This window comes from Rhinichthys klamathensis, unplaced genomic scaffold (assembly GCF_029890125.1).
Source record: "Rhinichthys klamathensis goyatoka isolate OS25496 unplaced genomic scaffold, OSU_Roscu_1.1 h1tg000090l_1, whole genome shotgun sequence".
NCBI classification, from domain to species: domain Eukaryota; kingdom Metazoa; phylum Chordata; class Actinopteri; order Cypriniformes; family Leuciscidae; genus Rhinichthys; species Rhinichthys klamathensis.
In genome coordinates this window covers 5,181,779-5,208,459 of record NW_026606629.1, presented here as the reverse complement: position 1 = coordinate 5,208,459, position 26,681 = coordinate 5,181,779, and the positions used below count along the sequence as shown (strand labels likewise).

The following is a 26,681-nucleotide window of genomic DNA, read 5'->3' as shown; positions in this document are numbered from 1 at the left end:
ATGTAATTCCTCCTGAAGAGTAAAACTTTACGGGAGGTGACGCGATATCGAAGACACAAAAAGCATGATCGAGCACCAAGTGTGTAATGCGTTGTGGGGTTTTTTTCTCTCCTTACAATGTCCCCCACCTGACCCACAAATTTGTCTGTTTTTAGCTGAGGGCCGTAGACAGAGGAGAGATGTTGTCTTCCTGCTGGATGGATCGGATGCCACTAGGAATGGGTTCCCAGCAATGAAAGAATTTGTGCAAAGAATGGTGGAGAAATTGGAAGTAGCTGAGAACAGAGATCACGTTTCTGTGGTCCAGTACAGCAGAGACCCAGAGGCCCATTTCTATCTAAACACGTACAAGACAAAGGAAGAAATTCTTGACAGTGTCAGAGGTCTGCGGCACAAAGGAGGCAGACCCCTCTACACGGGGGCAGCGCTCCAGTACGTCATAGACAGTGTCTTTACTGCCTCCTCCGGCAGCAGACGGTTGGAGGGTGTGCCGCAGATACTGGTTTTGCTTAGCGGGGGAAGGTCATTTGACAGTGTTGAGGCAGCAGCCTCCTCTCTGAAAGAGCTTGGCATCTTGACTTTTGGAATAGGATCGAGGGGCTCTGATAGTAGAGAATTGCAGAGAATTTCATACGACCCCAATTATGCTCTGTCCGTGTCCGACTTCAGTGAGCTTCCAAATGTCCAACAGCAGCTGCTTGCCTCTGTCAAGGCTGTTTCAATTCCCCTCACTCCAACTTCACAGACTGTTACCGGTACGTGCGTTGCAGTAATTTACAATACGCTGTGTCTTGTTTTTTCTTCATGATGTCCCTACTTTTTTTTAACCATAGCTTAGAGAATTAATGAGGTGATGAACTGATGTGTCATTCTGAAGGTTTATGAACGTTATGCACATTACTTGGTGTTGTTGATGCTGTTTTTCCCCCTCTTAGCTGATTACGTCACACCCAGAAAGGACATAGTGTTTCTGCTGGACGGTTCAGATGGCACTAGGAATTCTTTCCCAGCTATGCGTGATTTCGTGCAGAGAGTAGTGGAGCAACACACCATAGAGGCAAACAGAGACCGTGTTTCTGTGGTGCAGTACAGTAGAGAAGCCGAGGTCCATTTCTATCTAAATAGCTACACGACAAAGGAAGAAGTTCTTGACCGTGTCAGAGGTCTGAGACACAAAGGAGGTAGACCCCTCTACACGGGGGCAGCTCTCCAGTACGTCAGAGACAATGTATTTACTGCCCCCTCCGGCAGCAGACGGTTGGAGGGTGTGCCGCAGATACTGATCTTGCTTAGCGGGGGAAGGTCATTCGACAGTGTTGAGGCAGCAGCCTCCTCTCTGAAAGAGCTTGGCGTCTTGACCTTTGGAATTGGATCGAAGGGCTCTGATAGCAGAGAACTGCAGAGAATCTCATACGACCCCAATTATGCTCTTTCCGTGTCCGACTTCAGTGAGCTTCCAAATGTCCAAGAGCAGCTGCTGGCCTCTGTCCAGGCTGTTGCAATGCCCATCACTCCAACTTCACCGGCTCTCACTGGTATGTGCATGGCAGAACTTTGTGACAGCTAGCTCACAGGTTGTGCATTGTTGATCTCCCTAAGTAGTAATGAGCAGTGGGACCATTACCCACAGCTTAGGTAGTCGATGAGGTGGTTGAATTAATGTGACATTTTGAAGGTGTTTTAAAATTACTCGGTGTTAATGATGCTGATTTCTTTTCCTAGCTGATGACGCCATACCCAGAAAGGACGTGGTGTTTTTGCTGGACGGTTCAGATGGCACTAGAAATACATTCCCAGCAATGCGTGATTTTGTGCAAAGAGTAGTGGAGCAATTCAACATAGAGGCAAACAGAGACCGTGTTTCTGTGGTGCAGTACAGTAGAGACGCTGAGGTCAATTTCTATCTGAATACCTACGCAACAAAAGGGGAGGTCCTGAACACTGTCAGAGGTCTGAGACATAGAGGAGGGAGACCCCTCAACACGGGGGCAGCTCTCCAGTACGTGAGGGACAGTGTCTTCACCGCCTCTGCGGGGAGTAGAAAGCAAGAGGGTGTCCCTCAGATTCTTATCCTCCTCAGTGGAGGACGGTCAAGCGATAACATAGATACACCTGCCTCTGCCCTAAAAGAGAGCGGAATCTTGATTTTTGGCATCGGCACCAGAAATTCGAGCAGAGAGGTGCAGAGAATTGCCAACGACCCTACCTATGCACAGCCCGTCAATGAATTCTCTGACCTTCCCAGTGTCCAGCAGCAGTTTATCAGCTCCCTCAACAATGTGCTTGTACAAGTCAAGCCGATGACACCTACTGTGGCGGGTAAGACAGATAATCACACGTCTCTAGAAAACAGCACACTGAGCCCTCCTTGCAAAGCGTGCCGTAGACACTATACGGTTTATGTTAGCGATGCATGTTAGCAGAGGCGGGGGAAATTAGCCTAACAAGTAATGGGTTTGAACTCTCTGTAAGCAGTGTTGCGTTTTAATGTGTTTGTTTATTCGCTCGTTCATCAGTTTTAGGCACAGTTTTTGTCTTTTGATGAAAATATCCTTTCAATTATAGACCTCACTTTGTCGTATTCAGTAAGTTTAGGCAGTTTTACTCTGACCAAAATGAGATGCTATTTTAGCAGACAGTTATAACATTTGACTGTTAGATTGGCTGTAAACTAGCTGAAAGGATAGGAGCGATTTTTCCCTTTTGTAGTGGCCGACTAGAGCACACACACGCCCACAGACAATATCAGATACCCAGGGCTCACATGACTTTGTGTTCCATTCCATTATCCATAGCTGAGCGAAGGATGGCCAGGAGGGATGTAGTGTTCCTGCTGGATGGCTCAGATGGCACAAGGAGCTCTTTCCCTGCAATGCGTGACTTTGTTGAGAGGATGGTGGAGAGACTGAACGTGTCTGAGAAAAGAGACCATGTGTCTGTGGTCCAGTACAGCAAAGATCCAGAGGCCCATTTCTATCTTAACACATACTCGAGGAAGGAGGACGTGCTTGACACGCTCAGGGGTCTGAGGCACAAAGGAGGGAGACCCCTCAACACAGGGGCAGCTCTGCAGTACGTGAGGGACAGTGTCTTCACTGCCTCCTCTGGAAGCAGACTTGTAGAAGGTGTGCCTCAGTTGCTGATTCTGCTGAGTGGTGGAAAGTCATTTGATAATGTTGACACACCAGCCTCATCCCTGAAAGAGCTGGGAGTGCTTATCTTTGCGATAGGGTCGAGGAGCTCAGACAGCAGGGAACTCCAGAAGATCTCCAATGAGCCTAGTTATGCACTCTCAGTGAGTGACTTTGCTGACCTTCCCAGTGTCCAACAGCAGCTTCTCACCAACATTGACACGGTCTTTGTAGAGGGAACGTCTATCACCACCACGACAATAGGTAAGAAAAAAGCCAAACCGGCTTCCTGTAATTCCTCTCCTTTTATTATGGTCGAAGAGAAATGTGCCATATTGTTCCTCTAGTTCTAATGAGTTTCAGATGGAAATGTAATTCCTCCTGAAGAGTAAAACTTTACGGGAGGTGACGCGATATCGAAGACACAAAAAGCATGATCGAGCACCAAGTGTGTAATGCGTTGTGGGTTTTTTTTCTCTCCTTACAATGTCCCCCACCTGACCCACAAATTTGTCTGTTTTTAGCTGAGGGCCGTAGACAGAGGAGAGATGTTGTCTTCCTGCTGGATGGATCGGATGCCACTAGGAATGGGTTCCCAGCAATGAAAGAATTTGTGCAAAGAATGGTGGAGGAATTGGAAGTAGCTGAGAACAGAGATCACGTTTCTGTGGTCCAGTACAGCAGAGACCCAGAGGCCCATTTCTATCTAAACACGTACAAGACAAAGGAAGAAATTCTTGACAGTGTCAGAGGTCTGCGGCACAAAGGAGGCAGACCCCTCTACACGGGGGCAGCGCTCCAGTACGTCATAGACAGTGTCTTTACTGCCTCCTCCGGCAGCAGACGGTTGGAGGGTGTGCCGCAGATACTGGTTTTGCTTAGCGGGGGAAGGTCATTTGACAGTGTTGAGGCAGCAGCCTCCTCTCTGAAAGAGCTTGGCATCTTGACTTTTGGAATAGGATCGAGGGGCTCTGATAGTAGAGAATTGCAGAGAATTTCATACGACCCCAATTATGCTCTGTCCGTGTCCGACTTCAGTGAGCTTCCAAATGTCCAACAGCAGCTGCTTGCCTCTGTCAAGGCTGTTTCAATTCCCCTCACTCCAACTTCACAGACTGTTACCGGTACGTGCGTTGCAGTAATTTACAATACGCTGTGTCTTGTTTTTTCTTCATGATGTCCCTACTTTTTTTTAACCATAGCTTAGAGAATTAATGAGGTGATGAACTGATGTGTCATTCTGAAGGTTTATGAACGTTATGCACATTACTTGGTGTTGTTGATGCTGTTTTTCCCCCTCTTAGCTGATTACGTCACACCCAGAAAGGACATAGTGTTTCTGCTGGACGGTTCAGATGGCACTAGGAATTCTTTCCCAGCTATGCGTGATTTCGTGCAGAGAGTAGTGGAGCAACACACCATAGAGGCAAACAGAGACCGTGTTTCTGTGGTGCAGTACAGTAGAGAAGCCGAGGTCCATTTCTATCTAAATAGCTACACGACAAAGGAAGAGGTTCTTGACCGTGTCAGAGGTCTGAGACACAAAGGAGGTAGACCCCTCTACACGGGGGCAGCTCTCCAGTACGTCAGAGACAATGTATTTACTGCCCCCTCCGGCAGCAGACGGTTGGAGGGTGTGCCGCAGATACTGATCTTGCTTAGCGGGGGAAGGTCATTCGACAGTGTTGAGGCAGCAGCCTCCTCTCTGAAAGAGCTTGGCGTCTTGACCTTTGGAATTGGATCGAGGGGCTCTGATAGCAGAGAACTGCAGAGAATCTCATACGACCCCAATTATGCTCTTTCCGTGTCCGACTTCAGTGAGCTTCCAAATGTCCAAGAGCAGCTGCTGGCCTCTGTCCAGGCTGTTGCAATGCCCATCACTCCAACTTCACCGGCTCTCACTGGTATGTGCATGGCAGAACTTTGTGACAGCTAGCTCACAGGTTGTGCATTGTTGATCTCCCTAAGTAGTAATGAGCAGTGAGTGGGACCATTACCCACAGCTTAGGTAGTCGATGAGGTGGTTGAATTAATGTGACATTTTGAAGGCGTTTTGAAATTACTCGGTGTTAATGATGCTGATTTCTTTTCCTAGCTGATGACGCCATACCCAGAAAGGACGTGGTGTTTTTGCTGGACGGTTCAGATGGCACTAGAAATACATTCCCAGCAATGCGTGATTTTGTGCAAAGAGTAGTGGAGCAATTCAACATAGAGGCAAACAGAGACCGTGTTTCTGTGGTGCAGTACAGTAGAGACGCTGAGGTCAATTTCTATCTGAATACCTACGCAACAAAAGGGGAGGTCCTGAACACTGTCAGAGGTCTGAGGCATAGAGGAGGGAGACCCCTCAACACGGGGGCAGCTCTCCAGTACGTGAGGGACAGTGTCTTCACCGCCTCTGCGGGGAGTAGAAAGCAAGAGGGTGTCCCTCAGATTCTTATCCTCCTCAGTGGAGGACGGTCAAGCGATAACATAGATACACCTGCCTCTGCCCTAAAAGAGAGCGGAATCTTGATTTTTGGCATCGGCACCAGAAATTCGAGCAGAGAGGTGCAGAGAATTGCCAACGACCCTACCTATGCACAGCCCGTCAATGAATTCTCTGACCTTCCCAGTGTCCAGCAGCAGTTTATCAGCTCCCTCAACAATGTGCTTGTACAAGTCAAGCCGATGACACCTACTGTGGCGGGTAAGACAGATTATCACACGTCTCTAGAAAACAGCACACTGAGCCCTCCTTGCAAAGCGTGCCGTAGACACTATACGGTTTATGTTAGCGATGCATGTTAGCAGAGGCGGGGGAAATTAGCCTAACAAGTAATGGGTTTGAACTCTCTGTAAGCAGTGTTGAGTTTTAATGTGTTTGTTTATTCGCTCGTTCATCAGTTTTAGGCACAGTTTTTGTCTTTTGATGAAAATATCCTTTCAATTATAGACCTCACTTTGTCGTATTCAGTAAGTTTAAGCAGTTTTACTCTGACCAAAATGAGATGCTATTTTAGCAGACAGTAATAACATTTGACTGTTAGATTGGCTGTAAACTAGCTGAAAGGATAGGAGCGATTTTTCCCTTTTGTAGTGGCCGACTAGAGCACACACACGCCCACAAACAATATCAGATACCTAGGGCTCACGTGACTTTGTGTTCCATTCCCATTATCCATAGCTGAGCGAAGGATGGCCAGGAGGGATGTAGTGTTCCTGCTGGATGGCTCAGATGGCACAAGGAGCTCTTTCCCTGCAATGCGTGACTTTGTTGAGAGGATGGTGGAGAGACTGAACGTGTCTGAGAAAAGAGACCATGTGTCTGTGGTCCAGTACAGCAGAGATCCAGAGGCCCATTTCTATCTTAACACATACTCGAGGAAGGAGGACGTGCTTGACACGCTCAGGGGTCTGAGGCACAAAGGAGGGAGACCCCTCAACACAGGGGCAGCTCTGCAGTACGTGAGGGACAGTGTCTTCACTGCCTCCTCTGGAAGCAGACTTGTAGAAGGTGTGCCTCAGTTGCTGATTCTGCTGAGTGGTGGAAAGTCATTTGATAATGTTGACACACCAGCCTCATCCCTGAAAGAGCTGGGAGTGCTTATCTTTGCGATAGGGTCGAGGAGCTCAGACAGCAGGGAACTCCAGAAGATCTCCAATGAGCCTAGTTATGCACTCTCAGTGAGTGACTTTGCTGACCTTCCCAGTGTCCAACAGCAGCTTCTCACCAACATTGACACGGTCTTTGTAGAGGGAACGTCTATCACCGCCACGACGATAGGTAAGAAAAAAGCCAAACCGGCTTCCTGTAATTCCTCTCCTTTTATTATGGTCGTAGAGAAATGTGCCATATTGTTCCTCTAGTTCTAATGAGTTTCAGATGGAAATGTAATTCCTCCTGAAGAGTAAAACTTTACGGGAGGTGACGCGATATCGAAGACACAAAAAGCATGATCGAGCACCAAGTGTGTAATGCGTTGTTGGGTTTTTTTCTCTCCTTACAATGTCCCCCACCTGACCCACAAATTTGTCTGTTTTTAGCTGAGGGCCGTAGACAGAGGAGAGATGTTGTCTTCCTGCTGGATGGATCGGATGCCACTAGGAATGGGTTCCCAGCAATGAAAGAATTTGTGCAAAGAATGGTGGAGAAATTGGAAGTAGCTGAGAACAGAGATCACGTTTCTGTGGTCCAGTACAGCAGAGACCCAGAGGCCCATTTCTATCTAAACACGTACAAGACAAAGGAAGAAATTCTTGACAGTGTCAGAGGTCTGCAGCACAAAGGAGGCAGACCCCTCTACACGGGGGCAGCGCTCCAGTACGTCATAGACAGTGTCTTTACTGCCTCCTCCGGCAGCAGACGGTTGGAGGGTGTGCCGCAGATACTGGTTTTGCTTAGCGGGGGAAGGTCATTTGACAGTGTTGAGGCAGCAGCCTCCTCTCTGAAAGAGCTTGGCATCTTGACTTTTGGAATAGGATCGAGGGGCTCTGATAGTAGAGAATTGCAGAGAATTTCATACGACCCCAATTATGCTCTGTCCGTGTCCGACTTCAGTGAGCTTCCAAATGTCCAAGAGCAGCTGCTTGCCTCTGTCAAGGCTGTTTCAATTCCCCTCACTCCAACTTCACAGACTGTTACCGGTACGTGCGTTGCAGTAATTTACAATACGCTGTGTCTTGTTTTTTCTTCATGATGTCCCTACTTTTTTTTAACCATAGCTTAGAGAATTAATGAGGTGATGAACTGATGTGTCATTCTGAAGGTTTATGAACGTTATGCACATTACTTGGTGTTGTTGATGCTGTTTTTCCCCCTCTTAGCTGATTACGTCACACCCAGAAAGGACATAGTGTTTCTGCTGGACGGTTCAGATGGCACTAGGAATTCTTTCCCAGCTATGCGTGATTTCGTGCAGAGAGTAGTGGAGCAACACACCATAGAGGCAAACAGAGACCGTGTTTCTGTGGTGCAGTACAGTAGAGAAGCCGAGGTCCATTTCTATCTAAATAGCTACACGACAAAGGAAGAGGTTCTTGACCGTGTCAGAGGTCTGAGACACAAAGGAGGTAGACCCCTCTACACGGGGGCAGCTCTCCAGTACGTCAGAGACAATGTATTTACTGCCCCCTCCGGCAGCAGGTGGTTGGAGGGTGTGCCGCAGATACTGATCTTGCTTAGCGGGGGAAGGTCATTCGACAGTGTTGAGGCAGCAGCCTCCTCTCTGAAAGAGCTTGGCGTCTTGACCTTTGGAATTGGATCGAGGGGCTCTGATAACAGAGAACTGCAGAGAATCTCATACGACCCCAATTATGCTCTTTCCGTGTCCGACTTCAGTGAGCTTCCAAATGTCCAAGAGCAGCTGCTGGCCTCTGTCCAGGCTGTTGCAATGCCCATCACTCCAACTTCACCGGCTCTCACTGGTATGTGCATGGCAGAACTTTGTGACAGCTAGCTCACAGGTTGTGCATTGTTGATCTCCCTAAGTAGTAATGAGCAGTGGGACCATTACCCACAGCTTAGGTAGTCGATGAGGTGGTTGAATTAATGTGACATTTTGAAGGTGTTTTGAAATTACTCGGTGTTAATGATGCTGATTTCTTTTCCTAGCTGATGACGCCATACCCAGAAAGGACGTGGTGTTTTTGCTGGACGGTTCAGATGGCACTAGAAATACATTCCCAGCAATGCGTGATTTTGTGCAAAGAGTAGTGGAGCAATTCAACATAGAGGCAAACAGAGACCGTGTTTCTGTGGTGCAGTACAGTAGAGACGCTGAGGTCAATTTCTATCTGAATACCTACGCAACAAAAGGGGAGGTCCTGAACACTGTCAGAGGTCTGAGGCATAGAGGAGGGAGACCCCTCAACACGGGGGCAGCTCTCCAGTACGTGAGGGACAGTGTCTTCACCGCCTCTGCGGGGAGTAGAAAGCAAGAGGGTGTCCCTCAGATTCTTATCCTCCTCAGTGGAGGACGGTCAAGCGATAACATAGATACACCTGCCTCTGCCCTAAAAGAGAGCGGAATCTTGATTTTTGGCATCGGCACCAGAAATTCGAGCAGAGAGGTGCAGAGAATTGCCAACGACCCTACCTATGCACAGCCCGTCAATGAATTCTCTGACCTTCCCAGTGTCCAGCAGCAGTTTATCAGCTCCCTCAACAATGTGCTTGTACAAGTCAAGCCGATGACACCTACTGTGGCGGGTAAGACAGATTATCACACGTCTCTAGAAAACAGCACACTGAGCCCTCCTTGCAAAGCGTGCCGTAGACACTATACGGTTTATGTTAGCGATGCATGTTAGCAGAGGCGGGGGAAATTAGCCTAACAAGTAATGGGTTTGAACTCTCTGTAAGCAGTGTTGAGTTTTAATGTGTTTGTTTATTCGCTCGTTCATCAGTTTTAGGCACAGTTTTTGTCTTTTGATGAAAATATCCTTTCAATTATAGACCTCACTTTGTCGTATTCAGTAAGTTTAAGCAGTTTTACTCTGACCAAAATGAGATGCTATTTTAGCAGACAGTAATAACATTTGACTGTTAGATTGGCTGTAAACTAGCTGAAAGGATAGGAGCGATTTTTCCCTTTTGTAGTGGCCGACTAGAGCACACACACGCCCACAGACAATATCAGATACCCAGGGCTCACGTGACTTTGTGTTCCATTCCATTATCCATAGCTGAGCGAAGGATGGCCAGGAGGGATGTAGTGTTCCTGCTGGATGGCTCAGATGGCACAAGGAGCTCTTTCCCTGCAATGCGTGACTTTGTTGAGAGGATGGTGGAGAGACTGAACGTGTCTGAGAAAAGAGACCATGTGTCTGTGGTCCAGTACAGCAGAGATCCAGAGGCCCATTTCTATCTTAACACATACTCGAGGAAGGAGGACGTGCTTGACACGCTCAGGGGTCTGAGGCACAAAGGAGGGAGACCCCTCAACACAGGGGCAGCTCTGCAGTACGTGAGGGACAGTGTCTTCACTGCCTCCTCTGGAAGCAGACTTGTAGAAGGTGTGCCTCAGTTGCTGATTCTGCTGAGTGGTGGAAAGTCATTTGATAATGTTGACACACCAGCCTCATCCCTGAAAGAGCTGGGAGTGCTTATCTTTGCGATAGGGTCGAGGAGCTCAGACAGCAGGGAACTCCAGAAGATCTCCAATGAGCCTAGTTATGCACTCTCAGTGAGTGACTTTGCTGACCTTCCCAGTGTCCAACAGCAGCTTCTCACCAACATTGACACGGTCTTTGTAGAGGGAACGTCTATCACCGCCACAACGATAGGTAAGAAAAAAGCCAAACCGGCTTCCTGTAATTCCTCTCCTTTTATTATGGTCGTAGAGAAATGTGCCATATTGTTCCTCTAGTTCTAATGAGCTTCAGATGGAAATGTAATTCCTCCTGAAGAGTAAAACTTTACGGGAGGTGACGCGATATCGAAGACACAAAAAGCATGATCGAGCACCAAGTGTGTAATGCGTTGTGGGGTTTTTTTCTCTCCTTACAATGTCCCCCACCTGACCCACAAATTTGTCTGTTTTTAGCTGAGGGCCGTAGACAGAGGAGAGATGTTGTCTTCCTGCTGGATGGATCGGATGCCACTAGGAATGGGTTCCCAGCAATGAAAGAATTTGTGCAAAGAATGGTGGAGAAATTGGAAGTAGCTGAGAACAGAGATCACGTTTCTGTGGTCCAGTACAGCAGAGACCCAGAGGCCCATTTCTATCTAAACACGTACAAGACAAAGGAAGAAATTCTTGACAGTGTCAGAGGTCTGCGGCACAAAGGAGGCAGACCCCTCTACACAGGGGCAGCGCTCCAGTACGTCATAGACAGTGTCTTTACTGCCTCCTCCGGCAGCAGACGGTTGGAGGGTGTGCCGCAGATACTGGTTTTGCTTAGCGGGGGAAGGTCATTTGACAGTGTTGAGGCAGCAGCCTCCTCTCTGAAAGAGCTTGGCATCTTGACTTTTGGAATAGGATCGAGGGGCTCTGATAGTAGAGAATTGCAGAGAATTTCATACGACCCCAATTATGCTCTGTCCGTGTCCGACTTCAGTGAGCTTCCAAATGTCCAAGAGCAGCTGCTTGCCTCTGTCAAGGCTGTTTCAATTCCCCTCACTCCAACTTCACAGACTGTTACCGGTACGTGCGTTGCAGTAATTTACAATACGCTGTGTCTTGTTTTTTCTTCATGATGTCCCTACATTTTTTTTAACCATAGCTTAGAGAATTAATGAGGTGATGAACTGATGTGTCATTCTGAAGGTTTATGAACGTTATGCACATTACTTGGTGTTGTTGATGCTGTTTTTCCCCCTCTTAGCTGATTACGTCACACCCAGAAAGGACATAGTGTTTCTGCTGGACGGTTCAGATGGCACTAGGAATTCTTTCCCAGCTATGCGTGATTTCGTGCAGAGAGTAGTGGAGCAACACACCATAGAGGCAAACAGAGACCGTGTTTCTGTGGTGCAGTACAGTAGAGAAGCCGAGGTCCATTTCTATCTAAATAGCTACACGACAAAGGAAGAGGTTCTTGACCGTGTCAGAGGTCTGAGACACAAAGGAGGTAGACCCCTCTACACGGGGGCAGCTCTCCAGTACGTCAGAGACAATGTATTTACTGCCCCCTCCGGCAGCAGACGGTTGGAGGGTGTGCCGCAGATACTGATCTTGCTTAGCGGGGGAAGGTCATTCGACAGTGTTGAGGCAGCAGCCTCCTCTCTGAAAGAGCTTGGCGTCTTGACCTTTGGAATTGGATCGAGGGGCTCTGATAGCAGAGAACTGCAGAGAATCTCATACGACCCCAATTATGCTCTTTCCGTGTCCGACTTCAGTGAGCTTCCAAATGTCCAAGAGCAGCTGCTGGCCTCTGTCCAGGCTGTTGCAATGCCCATCACTCCAACTTCACCGGCTCTCACTGGTATGTGCATGGCAGAACTTTGTGACAGCTAGCTCACAGGTTGTGCATTGTTGATCTCCCTAAGTAGTAATGAGCAGTGGGACCATTACCCACAGCTTAGGTAGTCGATGAGGTGGTTGAATTAATGTGACATTTTGAAGGTGTTTTGAAATTACTCGGTGTTAATGATGCTGATTTCTTTTCCTAGCTGATGACGCCATACCCAGAAAGGACGTGGTGTTTTTGCTGGACGGTTCAGATGGCACTAGAAATACATTCCCAGCCATGCGTGATTTTGTGCAAAGAGTAGTGGAGCAATTCAACATAGAGGCAAACAGAGACCGTGTTTCTGTGGTGCAGTACAGTAGAGACGCTGAGGTCAATTTCTATCTGAATACCTACGCAACAAAAGGGGAGGTCCTGAACACTGTCAGAGGTCTGAGGCATAGAGGAGGGAGACCCCTCAACACGGGGGCAGCTCTCCAGTACGTGAGGGACAGTGTCTTCACCGCCTCTGCGGGGAGTAGAAAGCAAGAGGGTGTCCCTCAGATTCTTATCCTCCTCAGTGGAGGACGGTCAAGCGATAACATAGATACACCTGCCTCTGCCCTAAAAGAGAGCGGAATCTTGATTTTTGGCATCGGCACCAGAAATTCGAGCAGAGAGGTGCAGAGAATTGCCAACGACCCTACCTATGCACAGCCCGTCAATGAATTCTCTGACCTTCCCAGTGTCCAGCAGCAGTTTATCAGCTCCCTCAACAATGTGCTTGTACAAGTCAAGCCGATGACACCTACTGTGGCGGGTAAGACAGATTATCACACGTCTCTAGAAAACAGCACACTGAGCCCTCCTTGCAAAGCGTGCCGTAGACACTATACGGTTTATGTTAGCGATGCATGTTAGCAGAGGCGGGGGAAATTAGCCTAACAAGTAATGGGTTTGAACTCTCTGTAAGCAGTGTTGCGTTTTAATGTGTTTGTTTATTCGCTCGTTCATCAGTTTTAGGCACAGTTTTTGTCTTTTGATGAAAATATCCTTTCAATTATAGACCTCACTTTGTCGTATTCAGTAAGTTTAGGCAGTTTTACTCTGACCAAAATGAGATGCTATTTTAGCAGACAGTTATAACATTTGACTGTTAGATTGGCTGTAAACTAGCTGAAAGGATAGGAGCGATTTTTCCCTTTTGTAATGGCCGACTAGAGCACACACACGCCCACAGACAATATCAGATACCCAGGGCTCACATGACTTTGTGTTCCATTCCATTATCCATAGCTGAGCGAAGGATGGCCAGGAGGGATGTAGTGTTCCTGCTGGATGGCTCAGATGGCACAAGGAGCTCTTTCCCTGCAATGCGTGACTTTGTTGAGAGGATGGTGGAGAGACTGAACGTGTCTGAGAAAAGAGACCATGTGTCTGTGGTCCAGTACAGCAAAGATCCAGAGGCCCATTTCTATCTTAACACATACTCGAGGAAGGAGGACGTGCTTGACACGCTCAGGGGTCTGAGGCACAAAGGAGGGAGACCCCTCAACACAGGGGCAGCTCTGCAGTACGTGAGGGACAGTGTCTTCACTGCCTCCTCTGGAAGCAGACTTGTAGAAGGTGTGCCTCAGTTGCTGATTCTGCTGAGTGGTGGAAAGTCATTTGATAATGTTGACACACCAGCCTCATCCCTGAAAGAGCTGGGAGTGCTTATCTTTGCGATAGGGTCGAGGAGCTCAGACAGCAGGGAACTCCAGAAGATCTCCAATGAGCCTAGTTATGCACTCTCAGTGAGTGACTTTGCTGACCTTCCCAGTGTCCAACAGCAGCTTCTCACCAACATTGACACGGTCTTTGTAGAGGGAACGTCTATCACCACCACGACAATAGGTAAGAAAAAAGCCAAACCGGCTTCCTGTAATTCCTCTCCTTTTATTATGGTCGAAGAGAAATGTGCCATATTGTTCCTCTAGTTCTAATGAGTTTCAGATGGAAATGTAATTCCTCCTGAAGAGTAAAACTTTACGGGAGGTGACGCGATATCGAAGACACAAAAAGCATGATCGAGCACCAAGTGTGTAATGCGTTGTGGGTTTTTTTTCTCTCCTTACAATGTCCCCCACCTGACCCACAAATTTGTCTGTTTTTAGCTGAGGGCCGTAGACAGAGGAGAGATGTTGTCTTCCTGCTGGATGGATCGGATGCCACTAGGAATGGGTTCCCAGCAATGAAAGAATTTGTGCAAAGAATGGTGGAGAAATTGGAAGTAGCTGAGAACAGAGATCACGTTTCTGTGGTCCAGTACAGCAGAGACCCAGAGGCCCATTTCTATCTAAACACGTACAAGACAAAGGAAGAAATTCTTGACAGTGTCAGAGGTCTGCGGCACAAAGGAGGCAGACCCCTCTACACGGGGGCAGCGCTCCAGTACGTCATAGACAGTGTCTTTACTGCCTCCTCCGGCAGCAGACGGTTGGAGGGTGTGCCGCAGATACTGGTTTTGCTTAGCGGGGGAAGGTCATTTGACAGTGTTGAGGCAGCAGCCTCCTCTCTGAAAGAGCTTGGCATCTTGACTTTTGGAATAGGATCGAGGGGCTCTGATAGTAGAGAATTGCAGAGAATTTCATACGACCCCAATTATGCTCTGTCCGTGTCCGACTTCAGTGAGCTTCCAAATGTCCAACAGCAGCTGCTTGCCTCTGTCAAGGCTGTTTCAATTCCCCTCACTCCAACTTCACAGACTGTTACCGGTACGTGCGTTGCAGTAATTTACAATACGCTGTGTCTTGTTTTTTCTTCATGATGTCCCTACTTTTTTTTAACCATAGCTTAGAGAATTAATGAGGTGATGAACTGATGTGTCATTCTGAAGGTTTATGAACGTTATGCACATTACTTGGTGTTGTTGATGCTGTTTTTCCCCCTCTTAGCTGATTACGTCACACCCAGAAAGGACATAGTGTTTCTGCTGGACGGTTCAGATGGCACTAGGAATTCTTTCCCAGCTATGCGTGATTTCGTGCAGAGAGTAGTGGAGCAACACACCATAGAGGCAAACAGAGACCGTGTTTCTGTGGTGCAGTACAGTAGAGAAGCCGAGGTCCATTTCTATCTAAATAGCTACACGACAAAGGAAGAGGTTCTTGACCGTGTCAGAGGTCTGAGACACAAAGGAGGTAGACCCCTCTACACGGGGGCAGCTCTCCAGTACGTCAGAGACAATGTATTTACTGCCCCCTCCGGCAGCAGACGGTTGGAGGGTGTGCCGCAGATACTGATCTTGCTTAGCGGGGGAAGGTCATTCGACAGTGTTGAGGCAGCAGCCTCCTCTCTGAAAGAGCTTGGCGTCTTGACCTTTGGAATTGGATCGAGGGGCTCTGATAGCAGAGAACTGCAGAGAATCTCATACGACCCCAATTATGCTCTTTCCGTGTCCGACTTCAGTGAGCTTCCAAATGTCCAAGAGCAGCTGCTGGCCTCTGTCCAGGCTGTTGCAATGCCCATCACTCCAACTTCACCGGCTCTCACTGGTATGTGCATGGCAGAACTTTGTGACAGCTAGCTCACAGGTTGTGCATTGTTGATCTCCCTAAGTAGTAATGAGCAGTGGGACCATTACCCACAGCTTAGGTAGTCGATGAGGTGGTTGAATTAATGTGACATTTTGAAGGCGTTTTGAAATTACTCGGTGTTAATGATGCTGATTTCTTTTCCTAGCTGATGACGCCATACCCAGAAAGGACGTGGTGTTTTTGCTGGACGGTTCAGATGGCACTAGAAATACATTCCCAGCAATGCGTGATTTTGTGCAAAGAGTAGTGGAGCAATTCAACATAGAGGCAAACAGAGACCGTGTTTCTGTGGTGCAGTACAGTAGAGACGCTGAGGTCAATTTCTATCTGAATACCTACGCAACAAAAGGGGAGGTCCTGAACACTGTCAGAGGTCTGAGGCATAGAGGAGGGAGACCCCTCAACACGGGGGCAGCTCTCCAGTACGTGAGGGACAGTGTCTTCACCGCCTCTGCGGGGAGTAGAAAGCAAGAGGGTGTCCCTCAGATTCTTATCCTCCTCAGTGGAGGACGGTCAAGCGATAACATAGATACACCTGCCTCTGCCCTAAAAGAGAGCGGAATCTTGATTTTTGGCATCGGCACCAGAAATTCGAGCAGAGAGGTGCAGAGAATTGCCAACGACCCTACCTATGCACAGCCCGTCAATGAATTCTCTGACCTTCCCAGTGTCCAGCAGCAGTTTATCAGCTCCCTCAACAATGTGCTTGTACAAGTCAAGCCGATGACACCTACTGTGGCGGGTAAGACAGATTATCACACGTCTCTAGAAAACAGCACACTGAGCCCTCCTTGCAAAGCGTGCCGTAGACACTATACGGTTTATGTTAGCGATGCATGTTAGCAGAGGCGGGGGAAATTAGCCTAACAAGTAATGGGTTTGAACTCTCTGTAAGCAGTGTTGAGTTTTAATGTGTTTGTTTATTCGCTCGTTCATCAGTTTTAGGCACAGTTTTTGTCTTTTGATGAAAATATCCTTTCAATTATAGACCTCACTTTGTCGTATTCAGTAAGTTTAAGCAGTTTTACTCTGACCAAAATGAGATGCTATTTTAGCAGACAGTAATAACATTTGACTGTTAGATTGGCTGTAAACTAGCTGAAAGGATAGGAGCGATTTTTCCCTTTTGTAGTGGCCGACTAGAGCACACACACGCCCACAGACAATATCAGATACCCAGGGCTCACGTGACTTTGTGTTCCATTCCCATTATCCATAGCTGAGCGAAGGATGGCCAGGAGGGATGTAGTGTTCCTGCTGGATGGCTCAGATGGCACAAGGAGCTCTTTCCCTGCAATGCGTGACTTTGTTGAGAGGATGGTGGAGAGACTGAACGTGTCTGAGAAAAGAGACCATGTGTCTGTGGTCCAGTACAGCAGAGATCCAGAGGCCCATTTCTATCTTAACACATACTCGAGGAAGGAGGACGTGCTTGACACGCTCAGGGGTCTGAGGCACAAAGGAGGGAGACCCCTCAACACAGGGGCAGCTCTGCAGTACGTGAGGGACAGTGTCTTCACTGCCTCCTCTGGAAGCAGACTTGTAGAAGGTGTGCCTCAGTTGCTGATTCTGCTGAGTGGTGGAAAGTCATTTGATAATGTTGACACACCAGCCTCATCCCTGAAAGAGCTGGGAGTGCTTATCTTTGCGATAGGGTCGAGGAGCTCAGACAGCAGGGAACTCCAGAAGATCTCCAATGAGCCTAGTTATGCACTCTCAGTGAGTGACTTTGCTGACCTTCCCAGTGTCCAACAGCAGCTTCTCACCAACATTGACACGGTCTTTGTAGAGGGAACGTCTATCACCGCCACGACGATAGGTAAGAAAAAAGCCAAACCGGCTTCCTGTAATTCCTCTCCTTTTATTATGGTCGTAGAGAAATGTGCCATATTGTTCCTCTAGTTCTAATGAGTTTCAGATGGAAATGTAATTCCTCCTGAAGAGTAAAACTTTACGGGAGGTGACGCGATATCGAAGACACAAAAAGCATGATCGAGCACCAAGTGTGTAATGCGTTGTTGGGTTTTTTTCTCTCCTTACAATGTCCCCCACCTGACCCACAAATTTGTCTGTTTTTAGCTGAGGGCCGTAGACAGAGGAGAGATGTTGTCTTCCTGCTGGATGGATCGGATGCCACTAGGAATGGGTTCCCAGCAATGAAAGAATTTGTGCAAAGAATGGTGGAGAAATTGGAAGTAGCTGAGAACAGAGATCACGTTTCTGTGGTCCAGTACAGCAGAGACCCAGAGGCCCATTTCTATCTAAACACGTACAAGACAAAGGAAGAAATTCTTGACAGTGTCAGAGGTCTGCAGCACAAAGGAGGCAGACCCCTCTACACGGGGGCAGCGCTCCAGTACGTCATAGACAGTGTCTTTACTGCCTCCTCCGGCAGCAGACGGTTGGAGGGTGTGCCGCAGATACTGGTTTTGCTTAGCGGGGGAAGGTCATTTGACAGTGTTGAGGCAGCAGCCTCCTCTCTGAAAGAGCTTGGCATCTTGACTTTTGGAATAGGATCGAGGGGCTCTGATAGTAGAGAATTGCAGAGAATTTCATACGACCCCAATTATGCTCTGTCCGTGTCCGACTTCAGTGAGCTTCCAAATGTCCAAGAGCAGCTGCTTGCCTCTGTCAAGGCTGTTTCAATTCCCCTCACTCCAACTTCACAGACTGTTACCGGTACGTGCGTTGCAGTAATTTACAATACGCTGTGTCTTGTTTTTTCTTCATGATGTCCCTACTTTTTTTTAACCATAGCTTAGAGAATTAATGAGGTGATGAACTGATGTGTCATTCTGAAGGTTTATGAACGTTATGCACATTACTTGGTGTTGTTGATGCTGTTTTTCCCCCTCTTAGCTGATTACGTCACACCCAGAAAGGACATAGTGTTTCTGCTGGACGGTTCAGATGGCACTAGGAATTCTTTCCCAGCTATGCGTGATTTCGTGCAGAGAGTAGTGGAGCAACACACCATAGAGGCAAACAGAGACCGTGTTTCTGTGGTGCAGTACAGTAGAGAAGCCGAGGTCCATTTCTATCTAAATAGCTACACGACAAAGGAAGAGGTTCTTGACCGTGTCAGAGGTCTGAGACACAAAGGAGGTAGACCCCTCTACACGGGGGCAGCTCTCCAGTACGTCAGAGACAATGTATTTACTGCCCCCTCCGGCAGCAGGTGGTTGGAGGGTGTGCCGCAGATACTGATCTTGCTTAGCGGGGGAAGGTCATTCGACAGTGTTGAGGCAGCAGCCTCCTCTCTGAAAGAGCTTGGCGTCTTGACCTTTGGAATTGGATCGAGGGGCTCTGATAACAGAGAACTGCAGAGAATCTCATACGACCCCAATTATGCTCTTTCCGTGTCCGACTTCAGTGAGCTTCCAAATGTCCAAGAGCAGCTGCTGGCCTCTGTCCAGGCTGTTGCAATGCCCATCACTCCAACTTCACCGGCTCTCACTGGTATGTGCATGGCAGAACTTTGTGACAGCTAGCTCACAGGTTGTGCATTGTTGATCTCCCTAAGTAGTAATGAGCAGTGGGACCATTACCCACAGCTTAGGTAGTCGATGAGGTGGTTGAATTAATGTGACATTTTGAAGGTGTTTTGAAATTACTCGGTGTTAATGATGCTGATTTCTTTTCCTAGCTGATGACGCCATACCCAGAAAGGACGTGGTGTTTTTGCTGGACGGTTCAGATGGCACTAGAAATACATTCCCAGCAATGCGTGATTTTGTGCAAAGAGTAGTGGAGCAATTCAACATAGAGGCAAACAGAGACCGTGTTTCTGTGGTGCAGTACAGTAGAGACGCTGAGGTCAATTTCTATCTGAATACCTACGCAACAAAAGGGGAGGTCCTGAACACTGTCAGAGGTCTGAGGCATAGAGGAGGGAGACCCCTCAACACGGGGGCAGCTCTCCAGTACGTGAGGGACAGTGTCTTCACCGCCTCTGCGGGGAGTAGAAAGCAAGAGGGTGTCCCTCAGATTCTTATCCTCCTCAGTGGAGGACGGTCAAGCGATAACATAGATACACCTGCCTCTGCCCTAAAAGAGAGCGGAATCTTGATTTTTGGCATCGGCACCAGAAATTCGAGCAGAGAGGTGCAGAGAATTGCCAACGACCCTACCTATGCACAGCCCGTCAATGAATTCTCTGACCTTCCCAGTGTCCAGCAGCAGTTTATCAGCTCCCTCAACAATGTGCTTGTACAAGTCAAGCCGATGACACCTACTGTGGCGGGTAAGACAGATTATCACACGTCTCTAGAAAACAGCACACTGAGCCCTCCTTGCAAAGCGTGCCGTAGACACTATACGGTTTATGTTAGCGATGCATGTTAGCAGAGGCGGGGGAAATTAGCCTAACAAGTAATGGGTTTGAACTCTCTGTAAGCAGTGTTGAGTTTTAATGTGTTTGTTTATTCGCTCGTTCATCAGTTTTAGGCACAGTTTTTGTCTTTTGATGAAAATATCCTTTCAATTATAGACCTCACTTTGTCGTATTCAGTAAGTTTAAGCAGTTTTACTCTGACCAAAATGAGATGCTATTTTAGCAGACAGTAATAACATTTGACTGTTAGATTGGCTGTAAACTAGCTGAAAGGATAGGAGCGATTTTTCCCTTTTGTAGTGGCCGACTAGAGCACACACACGCCCACAGACAATATCAGATACCCAGGGCTCACGTGACTTTGTGTTCCATTCCATTATCCATAGCTGAGCGAAGGATGGCCAGGAGGGATGTAGTGTTCCTGCTGGATGGCTCAGATGGCACAAGGAGCTCTTTCCCTGCAATGCGTGACTTTGTTGAGAGGATGGTGGAGAGACTGAACGTGTCTGAGAAAAGAGACCATGTGTCTGTGGTCCAGTACAGCAGAGATCCAGAGGCCCATTTCTATCTTAACACATACTCGAGGAAGGAGGACGTGCTTGACACGCTCAGGGGTCTGAGGCACAAAGGAGGGAGACCCCTCAACACAGGGGCAGCTCTGCAGTACGTGAGGGACAGTGTCTTCACTGCCTCCTCTGGAAGCAGACTTGTAGAAGGTGTGCCTCAGTTGCTGATTCTGCTGAGTGGTGGAAAGTCATTTGATAATGTTGACACACCAGCCTCATCCCTGAAAGAGCTGGGAGTGCTTATCTTTGCGATAGGGTCGAGGAGCTCAGACAGCAGGGAACTCCAGAAGATCTCCAATGAGCCTAGTTATGCACTCTCAGTGAGTGACTTTGCTGACCTTCCCAGTGTCCAACAGCAGCTTCTCACCAACATTAACACAATACTTTTAGACGGCATGTCCATCACTACTACTGTAATAGGTAAGAAAAAGATAAAACATGCTTGCTTTATTTATTTTCAATGTTTATGGTACTCGCTAAGGTAAGTATCACCAGCAGTATGTAAACTTCTTCTCTTGAATTATCCTTTACCATTTTGCTTAAAACACTAACGTTGCCTAAAGATTGGTGGCTTGTTGCGGAGAGATGTACTATTATTTTTTTGGTTCAGGAAAATTTGCAATCTTTTATTTATGTAGAGACCCACATCATATCTAAGGATCATAGTGTCAGAAATACTTTGGTATGGGTCTTTTACTTTTTATTCAATAAGAAGCATCAAACATCCACCTTGAAGCACATTGACAACCACACAGACACCTTAGTGAAAGTGTTACTTATGAAGTTTACTTTAAAAATAATTTAGAACATCAAACATCATCATAGCAGCTAGCATCTTAGCATAGAGAGTTTCATGGCAAATTTTACATGTATTTCTTTATTCATGTCCTTTATTCCTTTTGCACATTGTGAACTTTGTGTAATTTTTCCCAAAACATTACTGTTTTAAATGGAAACATCTTTATTTGGTATTGCATCTTTAGAGATTAATTATATTCAAAATTGTATACATGTGGTATACTAATACCATATACATGCCAGAGGTGGAAAGTAACGAATTACATTTACTCGCGTTACGTAATTGAGTAGTTTTTTTGTGTACTTCTACTTTAAGTAGTTTTTAAAATCTGTACTTTTACTTTTACTTAAGTACGTTTTCTTTGAAGTATTGTACTTCGCTACATTTTAAATCATATCCGTTACTGAGTAAAAAATAATAATACAAGAAGAAAAGAAAAAAAAAAACACTCCGGAAACTACTGCATAGCCTACTCAAGTACGCGTGACATTCAGAGTCTCACAAACAATTTGAGGATATGAATACATGAACATTTCCAGAGCTGCTCTGAGAGAATGAGCATTTTCATAATTTTATTTGAGATAAACCATTGTCAAATACACTTTGAAAGACTTTTTTACACTTTTGGTCTTCACTACAACCCGTCAAAATAAAAGTTTGGTTTATAGGAGAAATTAGGACAGAAATATTACTATTATAGGCATACAATAGAACGTAGCCTACTTCTCTAAATAATAATAATCACAACAATAATAATACATTTTATTTAAACATTATTTAAAGGAAAATATTTTTTGTCCATGGTTTAATTTAGTAAATCTGTTTTTGCAGCGCTTCCCCAAAAAATTAAAGGACACAATTTTAAATTTACATTTGATTACAACCGTTTTTGATAATATATTTGGATTAAATCATAAAAAGAAACATTAATTTTCTGAATAAAATACATTTCATAGGACAATATTTTTCTTAAACATTTTAATAAATTATTAATGTTAAAAATAAGTTGTTAATCTAATTCATTATCAATTATCAAATTTAATTGATTAGACATGTTTTATTGAAATTTTAATAAACAAAACAAACAAATGGTTTCAAGTGTGTTATAATAAAAGCATTTGTTCATCCCAAAAAAAAAATCCTGTTTTCATTAATTTAACTGTCATTTTAACTGATGATAATAATAATAATACCCATAATTTAACAATACAGTTTATTTATTTAATAATTGATTAATACTGTAAACCGTGATATTTTCTGAGACGTTATCATACTGTGAAAATCTCATACCATTACAACCCTACACGGGAGAGTCCCCCACCCCCGCTGTTAAAAAAGTTACTCAGTAACTTTTACTTTGAGTAAATTTTAAATGAGCTACTTTTTACTTTTACTTGAGTAGATTTTTAGACCGGTACCTTTACTTGTACTTAAGTAAAATTTAATTGAAGTAGTAGTACTTTTACTTGAGTAGAATATTTTATTACTCTTTCCACCTCTGATACATGCATGTTTGCATGCCCCACCATCTTTATTGTGGTGTCAGATTGTTTTATTGTTATTTTCACATTTACATCAAAAGTGTGGCTTGTGAATAAGTAATGTTCTATTTAATCTGCGTGTCTTTCCCTGTTCTGGAGACTTTCTTACTACTGTGGTTCAATAGTGGTGTGATCGCGGAGTGTGCATCGGTTAGAATGCAATGGAATAGGATGGATGGATCTTTATGTTTTTTTATTTTCAGATGGGAGAGTATAGAATGACTAGTTACATATACGTGTGTGGTTCTGTAACAAAACAGACAGTAAAAGGAATATTAATTACCATTTACATACAAATAACAAAAAATAGTAGTGTAAATATAACCTGGGGAAATGAGAATTTAACCAAAAGAAGATAATAGGTATAATTCACCATATATTCACTGTAATAATGCAGTCACATGCTATCACGCAGGCCCGAAAGCCTTCACCACTACGCAGGACTACTGCTATTACACATAAATAGACACTACTACACTACTAATCAACAGAACTGATATACAGGTGACTGCACTAGCATAATAGGATGCTATCAACCAACTAAACGTAAAATAGAATGAGCATTAAGTGCGCAGGAAAAACATGATTTGTCTTAACATCTTAGCTCAAGTGCTAACAACAATGAACGAGAAAAAATAATGCCAAACATACTCTAGTAACACTCTTATACACTTTAACATTACAGACATTGCACAGCTAAACACCCACCTGTCTCAAGGACGCACACAGTGAAGAAAGGAAAAAAAAAAAACGAGGGAACATGCAACTATCACCGATGCTCTGGGCCGACTAAATAAACACAGAAGCTTTCCTTATTCACAAATGGCTGCGCCCCTAATTTGTCGGCCTGGGAACTGCATGGAAACTAAAAATACTGTATATAAACAGTCTTGTCTTTTCAACATTCCCATTAAAAACACAGAGACAATTTTTATTAAAAAATTCTAAGCGTTTCTTTCCAAGACTATACTTTTATCATGGTTGCATATTTAAGTAGTGAACATTTCATTTCCAAACCATTTCCCACACCATAGTAATACATATTCACCTTCTAAAGTTCATTTCCAAAATATTAGATTTTTGTTGTTGTTCTTCTTCTTCTTTTTGAAAATACTATCTTATTATATTCACAAATTCATTTTAACAATTTCAGTTATAGAAATTCAGTTGAAAATTACACCTAGCACATCTGGTATTTCCAGGTAAAGAAACAGAACAAACTTCACTTGCTGACATGATGTCTTACCAATAGATGTTGGAATCAAGTGCAAATTAGTCATGTTTAATAATCTAGTGCAAAGGGTGTCGAGTGTTGTAATTATATTCATATCTTTGTTTTTGTCAGGTGTTTGAAATTTTACAGACTGTCCTTCGTCCAATCAGCATTATTTTATATTAATTTTTTTTCTTCTTTCTTTTTAATTTTAGTGGAGTCAGAAGGACCCAAAAAGGACATCGTCTTTTTGATTGATGGCTCTGAAGGTGTTGGCAGAGAGTTCCCAATTATCCAGGAGTTTGTGCGCAGAGTTGTGGAGAACCTCAATGTTGGTGAGAACAAGATTCGAGTTGGCGTGGTGCAGTATGGAGATTCTCCATATGCAGACATATACCTCAACTCACATAGGACAAAAGAAGGTGTCCTAAATGACATCAAGGAACTCCGACAACGTGGGGGGAGACAGCGCAACCTTGGTCGGGCCATTGATTTTGTTGGACGTGAAGTTCTGGTTTCTGGACGTGGTGGAAGGAAACAGGAGGGAGTTCCACAATTTGTTGTTGTGGTTTCAGGAGGAAAAGCAACAGACAATATAAGACCATCTGCAACTGCACTGAAACAGTCAGGAACTTTCCCCCTTAGCATAGGAACAAGAGACGTGAGCCCTCGGGAATTGCAAGTGACCTCCTATGTCCCCAGATTTGCCTACACAGTTGATGACTTGCCTGGTCTTTACACAATTCAGGACAAACTCATCACCACCCTGACTGAGCTATCTAGTGAGGAGTTAGCCAATTTGCGCCCTGTATACCCTACAGGTAATTGCAATCATTTCATAATTGGTTTTCCTAGTTGATGTGATAATACCTCTGACCAGCATGAATTTCCATGCCCCATCCTGGTTTTTTATAGTTAGTGATGGTCAATATAGTGGATCAGTAAAACTTCTAAGCTCATGAAGCTGGTCATATAGTATATTTTGTCACTTACTGCTGGTTGAACATAGAAGTCTTGCTGGTTAATCAGTTAAGAAGATTGCTAACAACACCAGCATTCTATGCTGGGAACAGCATCTAATATGCTAAATGAAGATCAGGAGTCAAAGTTGAAGTCAAATCAGTTGTCAGATAGTTTACTAAAGACAAAGTTCTCCACAATTCCAAAGGCCTTAGGAAATTAGTTAGAGCAGTGTTCAAAGTGGGCCGGTACGCACTGGTACGCAGTATCTGCACTTCTATATTTTAAGCTGTAGCGTACCCTAACTTTTTCTTGCATACCGGCACTTTTCACATGTTGCAGGTACCGGGGGCATCACTAGGTCCTTTTTCTACTCAGCCCCCCTAAAAAGATCTGTAATCTGTACATTAATTTGTGATTGTCTCAGTACCCTTTAAACCTCATATGAAATTGGCGTCAGGCTTCAGCTCCTCCCCGTCTTTTAGTCAGCGTTATTCAGAGTGTTCTTCAGTCCGTAGTGGCGCACGGGTGCAGAGCCAGCGTCAGAAGCAGAGGACAAGGTGTGTGTTTATCGATAGCTTGTCATGATATCTGCATCTGCAGTTCTTTGTCATGAATGCTGTTTACATAATGTGATGCGGGAGCGATACAAGGCAAGTTATGAGATACGAGATTCTCATCCACTGTAAAGTTTTCGTTGCATTCATACCTTTTCACACATAGAAGACGAAACGTGAAGAAACACTTAAGAAGTATTATTCTGGATGTGGTATTAACATCATGCACAGGAATTATTAGACACAATCACACTGTACAAACGTATTGGTTTAACTTAAATTAGCCTAACCTATTCATTCATACCTCATTTAAACAAAAATTTGTAGTTGATACAAAGAAAGATACATAAACTCAAAATATTGTTATCTGAACAACATTTGGGAACCTAAGCTAATTTGACAAATGATTTGTTAAAAGTTGTAATAACAAAATCATGAAATATTTTCAGTGACAGACAGCACTCAGTCAATGCACTGATTTAAACTGTGAATGACAGAGACAAAGAAACATCATGTGGAGTAATTTCATTCTACTATAATGACCCAGCAGCTGATTGTGACATGTATAGCCTTAGAGTAATATAGGGCAAATTAAACCAATTGCCAATGTAGACAATTACAGTGGTTTGTCTGTATTCTAAATGAATATTAAATGATATGATCTGGTTAGTTAAAATAATTATAATGAAATTAAATCAATATTCAGGGATTGACTTGATAGGTAGGCTAGTGTAGAACCTATTGTATATATTGTTCCTTGCTTCCCTAGTATACAAACAATATATTAAATTACATACTACACATACTAAATATGCATTAGTGGATACATTTAATGCGTTATTGACTTTCACGACTAAACAAAACAAAATACATAATCCTTCTCTGGAAGCTGGATTAAAGGAGTAAATACTGTTATTGTATTTCTAACATGGGCCAGACCCTCGGTCACCTCTCAGATAACAAATACAGACATTCCCCACAACATAAATACTAGAATGGATACACTGGTTTCTAGAAAACTTTTATTTCCAATTTATTATATAATAACTTTGTTCTGTTATGTGCAGTATGCAGTGGAGTGAGGCTAAGACTACACTAAAGGTGATGATACACAGGGCAACTTTTTGAG

General features: G+C 44.9%; 1 protein-coding gene across 8 annotated transcripts in view; it reads left to right on the top strand.

Moving 5' to 3' along the window:
- The window catches only part of col6a3 (collagen, type VI, alpha 3), a 52,254-nt gene that overhangs the window by 5,999 nt on the left and 19,574 nt on the right, over positions 1–26,681 (top strand). For all 8 annotated transcript variants that reach the window (XM_056251948.1, XM_056251947.1, XM_056251946.1 and 5 more), the window contains exons 8-32: positions 156–755; positions 936–1,535; positions 1,723–2,319; positions 2,796–3,395; positions 3,656–4,255; positions 4,436–5,035; positions 5,227–5,823; positions 6,301–6,900; positions 7,161–7,760; positions 7,941–8,540; positions 8,728–9,324; positions 9,801–10,400; positions 10,661–11,260; positions 11,442–12,041; positions 12,229–12,825; positions 13,302–13,901; positions 14,162–14,761; positions 14,942–15,541; positions 15,729–16,325; positions 16,803–17,402; positions 17,663–18,262; positions 18,443–19,042; positions 19,230–19,826; positions 20,303–20,902; positions 24,251–24,856. In XM_056251948.1, the coding sequence (XP_056107923.1) occupies positions 156–755; positions 936–1,535; positions 1,723–2,319; positions 2,796–3,395; positions 3,656–4,255; positions 4,436–5,035; positions 5,227–5,823; positions 6,301–6,900; positions 7,161–7,760; positions 7,941–8,540; positions 8,728–9,324; positions 9,801–10,400; positions 10,661–11,260; positions 11,442–12,041; positions 12,229–12,825; positions 13,302–13,901; positions 14,162–14,761; positions 14,942–15,541; positions 15,729–16,325; positions 16,803–17,402; positions 17,663–18,262; positions 18,443–19,042; positions 19,230–19,826; positions 20,303–20,902; positions 24,251–24,856 (14,988 nt within the window). The remainder of the gene's footprint in view (positions 1–155; positions 756–935; positions 1,536–1,722; positions 2,320–2,795; positions 3,396–3,655; positions 4,256–4,435; positions 5,036–5,226; positions 5,824–6,300; positions 6,901–7,160; positions 7,761–7,940; positions 8,541–8,727; positions 9,325–9,800; positions 10,401–10,660; positions 11,261–11,441; positions 12,042–12,228; positions 12,826–13,301; positions 13,902–14,161; positions 14,762–14,941; positions 15,542–15,728; positions 16,326–16,802; positions 17,403–17,662; positions 18,263–18,442; positions 19,043–19,229; positions 19,827–20,302; positions 20,903–24,250; positions 24,857–26,681) is intronic.